The sequence below is a fragment of the Neodiprion lecontei genome, chromosome 6 (assembly GCF_021901455.1).
Source record: "Neodiprion lecontei isolate iyNeoLeco1 chromosome 6, iyNeoLeco1.1, whole genome shotgun sequence".
Classification (NCBI taxonomy): Eukaryota; Metazoa; Arthropoda; class Insecta; order Hymenoptera; family Diprionidae; genus Neodiprion; species Neodiprion lecontei.
Window position 1 is genome coordinate 6,626,082 of NC_060265.1, and position 12,716 is coordinate 6,638,797.

The 12,716-nt window shown below is 39.8% G+C and overlaps 1 protein-coding gene across 8 annotated transcripts; it reads left to right on the forward strand.

The window, feature by feature from the left end:
• Window positions 1-166: 166 nt before the first annotated feature.
• On the forward strand, window positions 167-11,551 carry LOC107222690 (soluble guanylate cyclase 88E). Of its 8 annotated transcripts, none has more exons than XM_046743523.1 (14): window positions 167-998; window positions 3,830-3,975; window positions 5,634-5,824; window positions 5,894-6,107; window positions 6,175-6,448; window positions 6,518-6,641; window positions 6,707-6,848; window positions 6,930-7,056; window positions 7,142-7,346; window positions 7,495-7,641; window positions 7,796-7,928; window positions 8,029-8,256; window positions 8,399-8,725; window positions 9,260-11,551. In XM_046743523.1, exons 3-14 carry the CDS (start codon window positions 5,657-5,659, stop codon window positions 9,676-9,678), a joined length of 2,508 nt encoding a protein of 835 aa, XP_046599479.1. In that variant the 5' UTR covers window positions 167-998; window positions 3,830-3,975; window positions 5,634-5,656; the 3' UTR covers window positions 9,679-11,551. The 8 variants fall into 8 exon arrangements, with proteins under 8 accessions (XP_046599479.1, XP_046599478.1, XP_015517645.1 ...); XM_046743522.1 differs by lacking the exon at window positions 167-998 and adding an exon at window positions 1,037-1,429; XM_015662159.2 differs by lacking the exon at window positions 167-998 and adding an exon at window positions 1,037-1,429 and having other exon boundaries at window positions 9,281-11,551.
• Window positions 11,552-12,716: the final 1,165 nt, after the last annotated feature.

Below are 12,716 nucleotides of genomic sequence, written 5' to 3' on the forward strand. Positions count from 1 at the left end.
AAAGAGAAACTATCACACTTTCAACGTTTGTACATCTATTAACGTAAAACTGTAACACTGGTCCTCGGTCTTCTTATTGCAGCAGTGTACATGACTTGGCCCACGCATCCCTCGAGGATATGCGCGCAGCATTTGCCTCGTTACGCGATAATGATCCAGATGTCGTTATGCCTGAAAAATACAATTAAGAACAGAAAGTCGAGAGTGCGGTATGATTCGCATTACGCAATTAAAAGGGCGGGCGAAACACACATGGGAATTTTAAAAAAATTTCTGTAAAATCTCATCCGCCTTGCGGACAAGCGTTAACGAATTAGGCCAGAGTTTGGCCAAGCGATGATAATATTGGCACGGCTGTACAAACCACTTGGTAGTCGTAGCATGTCCGTGCTTACTAAAACCATCTACGTGAAGCCTGTTTGATTTTCCGATCGGGTAGCTAATAGCAGGAAATGGCGGCCTTCGAAGAACCAGCAGTTTGGATTTGGTTGGTTAGTAACGTTTTCGTCGTTACACTGCAAAGAACTCGCGTCGCCCCGCGAACGTTCTCTCAGAATGAGTAAAAACCGCGGCGAGAACGTATAAAATCGCACAGGTGCACAATAGGTATTCCTCACGCGAATGCAATTTGCTTAAAACAGTCAAAAAATTCTGCAACGGGCCGGTTTGAACGGGAGAATTAAAAAAAAAAAAAAAAACAACAAGTAACAGAAAGAATAAATCGCAAAAAAGAACCAAAATTAAACATTGTCAAATCATCCGCGTAGCAGAATATCTTGCAATTAATCAAACCACGCTACGTAACGTCCGATTGAAATTTAGCTAAACATGTCAGAGAATTGCACTGATCCGAAATTCTCAGACTCTTTATAGCCGTCACAACGCGACCGGAGCTTTTCGGCGTCCGACCATTACTGCAGTTACCACTGTGAACCAAGACGAAAGGAGACAAGCCGATTTCGCCTGAGTCAATCCGAATATACTCGAATAGCAAGCATGTACGTATTAACAAGATGAACCTAAGCTGTCAAAGGGCACGCACTCGTAGTTCTATGGGCGTTTGTCTATCCGCGGCTTCAACTGCGGCTGTGCCGCGCCTGTTGAAATTGATTTTTGCGCACGTGCGCTCAACAGATTGATCCCGCGACGTTTCGTGTCGTGTTAAAGTTGGTGTTTCAAGTTAACCAAGTTCGATTAATATTTACACATACGTTCGACCGATATTCACACCGGTTTCAATCTACTTTACCAATAAGACACTGCAATACCGTATAATATTATAATTATGGAAAAAATTCATCGAGTGAAACAGTTGGAGTCGCGAAGCAGAGACGACCATTGATTGACTTGTTATTGACTACATCTTGACGGAAGCTTGCGTCAAAGTTTCATCCCGGATTATCTGTATTGATAAAACCAAACTCTTACAGTAAGGAGGATTTCCTTTTGGTCTTAGCAATGTATAGAGGCTTGTTTTACAAAGCTTGCATGATGATATTTTTTAACATAGCTTTATTTCGAACGTCAGCCAGCCTTTCTGCGGTATTATACGGCTCGTCGAAAAAACACAAGTCGAACACACGTTTTCTCGAGCCACTGATATCACACGTCTTTCCTGGTTAATTGATCAAGGCAATTTAGCGCGGCGTTAACTAAGGAATACAAATCGTGACGCGCGTATAACGGTCGTTCAATTCGATCAATCAACGCCGTTTAGAGGTAGTAAATTTTCGTTGAATGAGTGACGTATTCGCGAATTGTTCGCACGTATCATATCACTTGATCTGTACGTTACAACGATCCGTATATGATACGATTCGCTATTTCTTGCCAATAATTCACAGTCCGTTCCAGATTCTATTTATAAAATGGTATCGAAAGTCGCGTTACTCTTATTGCATTTACAAAGATCCGCAAGACTTTGCCTCCTCAACGCGCCGAGTAAGGTATACATTTGGCGGAGCTATAAATTACTCCACTACACTTCTGCCGTCATTCATCTCTCTAATTGTAATCTTGAGACACGTACGGATGTCCACAGCCCATAAAACGCCGACTGTGATTCGTCGGCCATATACCGCGATTGCAAAGGGGATCCTAGCTCAACGTTAGCGAAGTGAAGACGTTACGTTACACGATTCATTTCACGCTTCAATCACAACTCCCTGTTGAAAGAACCTAAAGACTTGGAACAGGTATTCATTCTTAGATGCTATTATGGCGGCCACGTCTAACGCAGAATTAATAATCAGCATTACGTATACATATTAATTCCAATCGATAACATTGTAATATACATTATACTCGTCGGATATCCGGCCATAGAATTGATCCTCTTGGTGAAATATTGCAACGAGTGTCGCGGTGCAACTCGTATTAAATACAAGTCTTATAATCTCCGCGTGAAGTGTTAAATGAAATAACAGTGATTGTATGGTAGGAATTTTTTTTATTTCTTTCTCATGATTAATCACAAGATCTAGTATTTCAGGCAAATTATTAATTGATGAGGAATTCGTAGCAGAAATCCACTTTGAAGATTTTCAGCCAAATATGTCAATCAGCTGGATTTTAGTCCGTATAATAATTGCGAAGTTACATCAAAGAATCTACGTGAATAAATATTCTGGATTTAAAAATTCGACTTGACAAAGTTTTTCACCGACATTCAGGAGGTTGGAATTTGCATGATTTTTGTGATAAATCGTTCTTTCGCAATTTTGGAATAATCGTTTGGAATTCGATCGACTACAAGATCATATAAATAAAAAAATAATCTTCATATTTTGCAAACTTAACATCTTCAAAGTAGTTCTAAAATTACAAAACAGTTATATTTTTCTGAAAATGTTTCGTCGCGTTAATGTTACTGAATTCACGTTGGAATTTGACCGATATAACTGTAAATTCTTTAAAAAAAAACTCGCGTTGACTCGTTTGAATTTAATATAATATTTTCTACAGCTGCCAAGCTCAGAAGTGATTCGGCAGATATTTGCGATATCAATCACTCATCGTTTCCTCAGTGACCATGGTCTCTTTCCGCTAAAAAGTTATTCTGATACCGAGCGCCAAACGCTCGGTCGGCACGTATCAAGAAATAAAACTGGATGACTGTGTATAAATAATTCTATAGAGAATCGAAGCAAGTAACCATAGTTTGCATTGCGGCATAATTGGATTATTATTTTATTGTCAGTTTATTACACTCTTGTGATATTGCTATCAAACGGTACGCGTTTATGTGCTTCCGCAGATGTACATACATATATACATATACATATGTATATCCCAAGGGGGAAAATGAATTACGACGTCCCTTTGCTAATCGCCAATAAGCCCATCGATTCTTTAATTACATACCGCCAGGTGGCCTACAGAACCGGCCTTTAAAGTTTTAAACTGCTGTAACGCGTGCAGTGATATTCATTAAATCATATACGTTACGCGTATGTGATAGGAGCGCACGTTTCTCAAGTCTTACCTTTGGATTTGGTTCCAAGTATTCGATAAAAAATCTTCTACGCGAGGTTGTCGTGTTTAGAAACATTGATTTAATTTTTAGCGAAGCTTTTCATAAGCCGTTGGTTCTTCGGGGGATTCGCTTTTGGATAAAAAAAAAAAAAAAGAAACGGTATTCTTTTAGTCACGGTTATGAGTTCTGAAAAATTCCACGAAATATCAATATTTTCGAAGACGTACGATTCTTCAAATCCTCGAGGAGTGTAAAAATCAAAAATTTCTAAAAAAAAACCTCTAAAACGTGATAGTGAAACAAATTTTTCATCACGCATCAAATCTGAAGTCACGTCTCCCTTGTTTCTTACAGTTCGAGGATGTCTTTTAGCACCAAGGATGCAATGAGGTTTAAAGAAAGTCCAATGTCAAACGTTTGCACACCAACACCGAAGCTTTGTAACAATACAGAATTGGGCCAATGGTGGCACTGAAAGACATCGCTATGTTCGAAAGAAGGTACGTAACAACAATAACGTGAACCGAATAATGAGCTGTGCCTAGAATTAGGCTCTATTGGCAAATGATAATAATATCTGACAGGCTGTCTGCATTGATCGGTGCACGTGCTGCAACAGCGGCAAAAGTAATTAGTTGTATCGTAAGGTTTAGAGAGAGAGAGAGAGAGAGATTGAAATAGTCTTTTATTCGTCGATAAAGTGTAATAATAATACGCGCTACGAAGGAACGGCTTATATATCAAGTGCAACCACTATATTTACTATTGCTAATTAAAGTGGAGCGGTCAGACGCGCAGGACAATTAATCTCAAGCAATTAGGGGTAATTAACCTTACGATATCCCTTCTATATATATATATATATATCTCTCTCTCTCTCTCCCTCTCTCTGTATCTATCCATCTCTCGGCCAACAGTCGTACAATAGCAACGACACGGGAAGACTCGATGTATAGAGACCAGAGCCGCGTTAAAGTCAGAAGGACCACCACTCGAGCCTCCAGGAAAAGACAAATGTATAGCCGTAATGTAGAGCAATATAATAGACAATCTATAACACGCGAGAGGAATTACTTCCCGCTGGGACAAAACGGGACCATTAACTTATACCGTGTCCACCGAAACTAACCGGCCCAGGGTAGCAAAGAGTCGACACTGTACCGTCTCCTTGGACATTTAATAATCCGAAGCACGCTATTCCCGGTTTGTAGTCGCAAAGTTTCCCCTCGACCGCCAACCTATCCTTGCTGCTTGCCACTTTGACCGTCGAGCCAGTATCGGCTGCACCAGCTTCCGAGGTGCGGATATTAGCAGATTTTTCACGAGTTCTGTTATTGAAATAAGTGAGTAAGTTTGATAGAGTAAGGTTTAATTGTCTTCTGAAGGAGGAAAGAAAAGCTCTTGAACACGTCGACGAACCACAGGAGATAAGATTTTGAATTTTTTAAGGTAGGTGATGCCTCGCCTCCCAATTTTTTTTTGCTTTTACCCAATGATTTCTCTCTCCGAAATGTAATTTCTTTTTTTTTTTTAAATCATACGTAATTTCGCTGAATACTATTGCCAAACTCCGTACATCGACGAATGTCTTTGAACTTGATGAACTTTTCTCATTCACGGTACCGCGGGCGATTATTATAAGTCGTAATTAATAATATATACCAAGTCAATACACCGGGGGCAGTTATTTATTACAGGATACTTTTTCTCGCGACTCTCAGCTCGGTCTTCTTAAGCTGCACTCAAATATAAATAGCCATTCCGAGCAGACGCGATTATACGTGCGCAGTTAATCCTCGATCTTATAATATAATAAGTGACTTAAGTTGCGATAAAATTTTCTAAGAATCGTCAGAATTTGCAATAACGCATTTTACGATCAATATTCAATTGGACGTTCAGCGTCTTCAATCTCCAAGAGTCGTTAGTTCGTTAAAATGTCGAGATCAGATCGTAGAATCATTTATACCTACAAGTTTTAGTATTTTTCTGAAAACTCACACTGCGAAATAATTAAAAATCGACGAAGTGGGGGATCGGATAATATTTATCGCACAATTTTTCAACTTTCTATATCCGCTTTTGCGAGGGTGGATCATTCCAATAAATACCTTCTCCCACAAGTGATAAACAGCGAAGTTTTTTATCGGTGTTCCAGGTTCCTAAACGCAGTAGCTAAACATGTACGGGTTAATCCTGGAAAATTTGTCCGAGTATATAAAGCAAGTGTACGGCGAAGATCGTTGGGAAGAGATTCGTCGACAGGCAGCAGTAGAGCAGCCCAGCTTCAGCGTTCACCAGGTTTACCCTGAGAACCTGATACCTCGATTGGCCAAAAAAGCCATTCAGGTACTTGCAATTTCGCGCTTCAAGCGTAGATCGGAAAGACTCGCAAAGCTAAAAAAGAGCTTTTCACAGGTACTGGGAATCACGGAGAAGGAATTCTTCGATCAGATGGGCGTCCACTTCGTCGGATTCGTAGGGCAGTACGGCTACGATCGAGTTTTGTCGGTTCTCGGTCGTCACGTAAGAGATTTCCTCAACGGTCTGGACAACCTTCACGAGTACCTAAAGTTTTCTTACCCTCGAATGCGAGCCCCGTCCTTCATCTGCGAAAACGAAACCCGCCACGGTAATAACGTCGTTCTCGGACGAGCTCGGAGCCTCGATTTGATCCAGATATGATTCCGAATTTCCAGGTTTGACACTTCACTACAGAAGCAAAAGGCGGGGATTCGTCTACTACACGATGGGTCAGATTCGCGAGGTGGCTCGACATTTTTACCACAAGGAAATGCGGATCGAACTCGTCCGCGAAGAAGTTCTCTTCGACACCGTCCACGTCACCTTCAACCTTACGTTCGACAACCGGGCTTTTACGTACGCCTCTCTTGCCATGACCCGGGAAGAAAAGCACCTGCCAATCGGGGCCTCGGTTCTCTTCGAGATATTTCCGTTCTGTATTGTATTCGGGTGAGTTCGTCGGTTGGTTAGTGATAAGCGATAAGAATTGCTCAAGTCGTACGTCCGATATTCTTCCAGGTCTGACATGGTAGTTAGAAGCCTGGGAAACTCCTTGATGGTAATTCTGCCCGAACTTCTCGGGAAGAAGATCACGCACTGGTTCGATCTAGTGAGACCATTGATCGCCTTTAAATTTCAAACCGTGAGTACGACCCTCCTTATTTCGCAATTCCAACTTTCGACGTAATCTTATACAATTTTTCTCAGATACTGAACCGCACAAACAACATTTTCGAACTGCTTACCGTTGAGCCGGTGCTCACCGAGCGACCACCGGACCGCCGTAAGAATGAAATTATGCTAAGCGACGCAATGGAAAATCCCGAAGATAAAACGTTGAGGTTAAAAGGTGAGCGCGTGTGATTGATCGGTGATAAATAAATCTCGATATCGCGCTACAGATTTTTCATCGGGCAATTCGTGTCCTCAGGTCAAATGATTTACATGGAAAATTGGAGGATGATGATGTACCTAGGAACACCGGTGATGCCGGATCTGAACGCGCTGATAACCACCGGACTTTACATAAACGATTTATCGATGCACGACTTCAGCAGGTTGATATTATTTTTTGCCCGATAATAAATCCGCGCGCGGGTATTTACGAAACGGAGGATATTTAACGGAAAATATTGACTCTAGAGATCTGATGCTCGCCGGAACTCAGCAGTCGGTTGAACTCAAGCTGGCACTCGACCAAGAACAACTCAAAAGCAAAAAGCTCGAGGAGTCAATGAGGAAGCTCGACGCCGAGATGAAACGAACGGATGAACTGCTCTATCAAATGATACCGAAACAAGTAGCTGACCGACTTAGAAACGGCGAAAGTCCGATAGACACGTGCGAAGTAGGTCGAAATTAGCTATAATACGGTTAAAAAATTCCAAGTATATCGTTATTATATGAAATGGGTATACTGCCTGCATATATTTATATACATACAATGAGACGGAGGGAAATTTTTGTTTCAAACGACTCGTCCTTAACCCAAACAGATGTTCGACTCCGTATCGATTCTCTTTTCGGACGTTGTTAGTTTCACCGAAATATGCAGCCGGATCAGTCCGATGAAAGTCGTTTCAATGCTCAATGCTATGTACTCGATATTCGACACCCTCACCGAGAGAAATCGCGTGTACAAGGTAAATCGACTCAGATGTTCGTTGTGACATTAAAAAAAAAAGAAAAGAACAATCGTATCTCCCAATACGTAATACCGTTCATCAGCCCTCAATTTCCTCACGACGTTAGGACAACCTTCACTGCGACGGGTAATTGAATTTTGTTAACTCGAAGGTTGAAACCATCGGTGACGCCTACATGGTGGTTTCCGGAGCACCGGACAAGGAACACGATCACGCCGATCGAGTCTGCGACATGGCTTTGGACATGGTGGAAGCGATAACCGATCTCAAGGATCCGTCCACAGGTCAGTACTCCGATAAACCAAAAAATAACGACGACCAATTGCATCGTCCACGTTTCGATACTCGTATATTAATTAACGAGGCGACTGGTGCTGATTACAGATCAGCATTTGCAAATTCGTGTCGGTGTGCACAGTGGCGCGGTGGTCGCTGGTATTGTCGGATTAAAAATGCCGCGTTACTGTCTGTTCGGAGATTCGGTGAACACCGCGTCGCGAATGGAAGCAACGAGCGAAGCGATGCAGATCCACATATCGCAGCCGACCAAAGAGCTTTTATCCTCGTCGTACAAGGTTACGGAACGTGGGGAAATTCAGGTGAAAGGTAAAGGTGGGTGGAGTCCTCTTCGATTCTCGTCCTGTATCCATAAAAAAAATTAAAATAAAATAAATAAATAAATAAGAAAAATAAAAAAACAACTATAGGCATCGGCATGGATCCCGAGCTTTATCCGGAAATTTCTCACCCGCAGGCTCGATGAAAACCTATTGGCTGGAGAAGCGGGAAGAACGTTCGCAGATGACCAAAGGTATCTCGATCTGCGAGCCACCCCAGTGGCAGAATTGTGCGGTGAAAAAACGCATGTCGATCGGCGTTGTCGGTTCGGGCCTCAAGAACGAACGGAAGTCGGAAAACAACTCGGCGTCGACGAGGACCTCCAGGGTTTCTTCCCCGGCACCGGCCAGTTCGAATTCCGGCATATTGTGCGAGGACAGGCGAATCTACTCGCCGATTACCTTCCAGGACGTCGCGCAACGATCCGTTGCAAATTCGCCGATAAAGAGCGTCGACATTAAAGGTAGAATTATCCGATGAATGACGAGAAAATCAATAAGTTTCCTTACACGCGTGTATAATAGTATCAATAAATACACGGCGATGATTTTCGTCGCATATTGTCAGGCGGGTTGCAAAATGTTGACGTAACTAAAACAAACGGAAAAAACAGGCGTAACAACAATAATAGTAGTAACAATAATTAGGGGGACAAAAAATGAGAAACTCGTGTAATATTCAAGCACACCGGCTTTCCTCGGACCGTTAAAAAGCAACTGTATGAATATTTAATCATCTTGTAACGAGATGAAATATTAATTCGAACCTTTTACTAAGAGTGTTCGTTATACTCAATTGTAAAGAAACGAAACGAAAGAGAAGATTGAAAGCAAAAAAGTAAAATTCTCCCTCCAGTTTGAGAAAACTTGTTACGATAAATTATTACTGTTGTTATGGCAATCTTAATTAGGATAGCTCGGTGTAGAGGTAATTTCACTTGAAATGGAAAACACGATCGTAAAAATTCATCATCACCGGCTGTATTAAATCCTTTCAGGTTTCCGTTCGAATTCCGTAGGTGCTGTATCGGCGATCGTCCGAAGTCCTGCGGATATATTTGGTTCCCTTTTGTCGGACACCGAGGAGCATTTCCGTTTGCACAGGGACAGCGCGACGTCCCCGCAACTCTGTAACGCCGACACGAGGTCCTTAACGTCGTCCAAGAGTGATCGTACCAGGGGTAAATTGACCCCGGACGAAGAGGTCAAGGGTCACGTAAGGGATACGTCGAACTTCAACTTGAACTCCGCCGGCGGATTGGCCGGGATTCCAAGTTGCGAATTCTCCCTCGTCGCTGACCCAGATGCTCCCGACAGTAGAAATTTGCCTATTAATCAGGACCAATGCTGCCCGGGTTTCGCTCTTACCAAAAGCGGCAAACCGCGGCATCAAAGCAACGCCTGCGTTATTTTTTAAATCGATAAAACATTTGTTATATTTAATATATGTGTAAGATACATATATCACGGATTTCAGATTATAGCTCGATATTTCACTTAATTGTTTTTTTTTTTTTTAGATTCTTTTATCTTATCTTATCTTTCTCTGTCTCGGTAGATTCTTTTTTCCGCCTATCAAAATAATCGACATCGTTCAAGCGATATGTAGCAAATCTTATTCTAATTGCCGTGTTTTAGTTTACTTTTCTTTTTTTTTTCTCGTTCTTCTTGTTGTTGCTGGTTTGTTTTTTTTTTTTCACCATCTCTCTCTATTAGAACACTCAAATTCAGACGTATAATATAACGTACCGTTCATCGTGATCGGGGGAGAATATATGTATACAAGGATATTAGATCGTTATCGACGATATCAGACTGCATGTATTGTGTAAACTATAATATATTATATATACCAGTTGATGTGTGTATATTAAATTGGATTGATTAATAATACACCGCGTGTAAAATTCTCGTGTGAATAATCGAGCCGGGGGAAAAGACGTATTTTGTGCAATAGTTACGAAAAATTGTATGTATTAAGATTTTTGCAAAAAAATTCATTAATCGTAATTATCGCAAGCCGATCGGATTGTAAGATTATAACGTCTTATATATTATTACGCGTGTATTTGACATGATTTTACCAGGTACATTATTCAATATACGCTTGAATATATTTTATAAATATTGACGTACATTATATTAGATATAGCACGGAATAATTGTACGATACGTTCAGTAACACTTATATTGTTCAAATAAAATTCATTATTAACGTTCGCGATGTAGAATAAATGAACGATAATTCATATCATAACATCCGAATCACAACATTTACTATACGAAAAAATAAAAAACAAAAACTAACTTTTCTGCTACGATATACATGTATTTTAATAATCTGATTATTTTTTGATATCGTCATGTACTTTCTTAGCGCCCAACATTCGTGGGTGATATCGTGAAAAAAATGGACATGAAAATTCGAAAAGAAAATTGAAATATCTCGAAACATTTTTATTCATCGTATTGAGACAATAATTCCCGTAGCCTTCTCTCAACGACCAGGAAAATCTTTCTGCAACATCTATTTGATATACTTCTTATTACATAGCTTTCTACGTACGTATAATAATAATGATAATCAGATTAGTAATAACAATAACAATAATAATAATAATAGAAAATCGATCAAATTCATTTACCCATCTTTATAAGTTGTAACAAATTGAGGTACGCAACTTATGCCAATTAGTTAATTATGAATATTCATCAGGCGTGTCTGCATCGAGTGCTGATAAAGATACTAAGTATTAAATTTTATGGACATGTTCCTACGGATATACGATTACGATTCGATTTTTATTTCACCCACGTGGCCGGTGCAATTTTTACCTATATGATTTTATTTCTGTAATATAAATATATCATGTTTTGCGAAAATGAAATATATGTTCAAATACATTGAGGAATATATTTAAGTAAATAAAAAATTTCCGCAGCGTCTGTTTCACTGGAATATAAGATTTTCTTTTTTAACACAATGATATATTGTAATAATTATAATATCGATGGATATTCGTATACTTAATAAATGTTAATTAAACTGTTGCCAATTAATGCGGCAGTCTTGTCTTTTATCCTCAACACTGTTTATATAATCAGGCTAATTGGATGTAAACATGGTTGTACTTGTTCTACTGTCTCGATGGAGACAATGCATAAATTTACTGCATTCTCTCTATATGTAGAATATGCGCACGCTTTATGTACATGTCAGTTAAATATGTCTTCCGCCTTATAATCATGACGGCTTTTGTCCAGTAATTTCAATAAATTGTTATGAACGTCTCACCGAGTTACGTATTAACAGATGAATTCGAAAGACGTGAAAGTCGCAAATACTTCCATAATTCCGATCAGCAAAATACCTCAACCTGCGTCAAGGAGTTTACGCAATTGTACCGATAATTAATCGGACAATCAGACAATATTAAGACCCTATATATAAGTATTTCAGAAAAAATACCATCTGTTACGAAAAATTTCTCACCTCTTCTCGTATTCGAAAAATCCGGAACATTATACCGTATTATATAATCACCGATTTTCTAAACGGTTTTATTCTTGCCCTATTCTATACTTTGGAAACGGTTTCGACAGAAACCAGAAGAGAAAACGAACGAAGAAATAACATCGAGAGTACGACAATTGGGGGTGATAAAAACAAGGGGAGGAAGAGAGTCCTGTGGGATGGCACATAGAAATGTCGTGGAAAAAGGACTTGGAGAGGTTTCTGCGGTGAAATATTTCGTCCTTCGACCCGCGGCTCTTAACACCGCGGATTATACTCGCAACGTCACACTGCCTACGCCTCGTACAATGGCAGTGGTCAGCAAAGGACGAACATCTTTCAAGATAAGTGTCCGCATTGTCCGGAGCCGTAGACACGTCCGTATACCAGATACCAATGCAGGTGTAGGGGGTTGCCTAATTTTTGTATTTATTTATTTATTTGTTTATTTTATTTATTTTTTTTTTTTACTTCTATTTTTTATCATTCGCACCTTTTGAATTTCCAGCAGAGGCGTCTGAAGTGCACATTTACGGGAATTTCAGTTAATTCTTTTTGTCATGCGGGTGAATTCAAAATTTTAGAGGTTTATTTTAGAGTCAATTTGCCTCATTGTATCCTCGTTTAAATGTATCAGAGTGATGCACGGAGTGCAATTTTAATTGTGTCTAAAAAGGTGAAAAATCATTGCACGCAAGTTTTCTCACTTAATAGTTTTCGGCCATAATCCACTTGCAAATGATCACGAATTGTCATGTATACGATTTTTTCAATAGCTTTATGTTGAAGGAGAATAGATCATTTTTTACAATCATGACAAAGAATTAACTGTTTTTCAATATACAGTTTAGAGTATATCACTCCTAGGTAAGAATTTGGGCAAAATGCTGTGACGATGTGTGAAAAATACTTCAAGAAAAAAGTAAAAATTTCGGGTGAAT

Excerpts from the sequence above, each read along its gene's own strand:
- LOC107222690 (XM_046743523.1), top strand. The coding sequence starts at position 5,657 with ATGTACGGGTTAATCCTGGAAAATTTGTCCGAGTATATAAAGCAAGTG. Across the intron at positions 7,057-7,141 it reads TCGATGCACGACTTCAGCAG|AGATCTGATGCTCGCCGGAA; the intron begins GTTGATATTATT and ends TATTGACTCTAG. Across the intron at positions 7,642-7,795 it reads AGAGAAATCGCGTGTACAAG|GTTGAAACCATCGGTGACGC; the intron begins GTAAATCGACTC and ends GTTAACTCGAAG.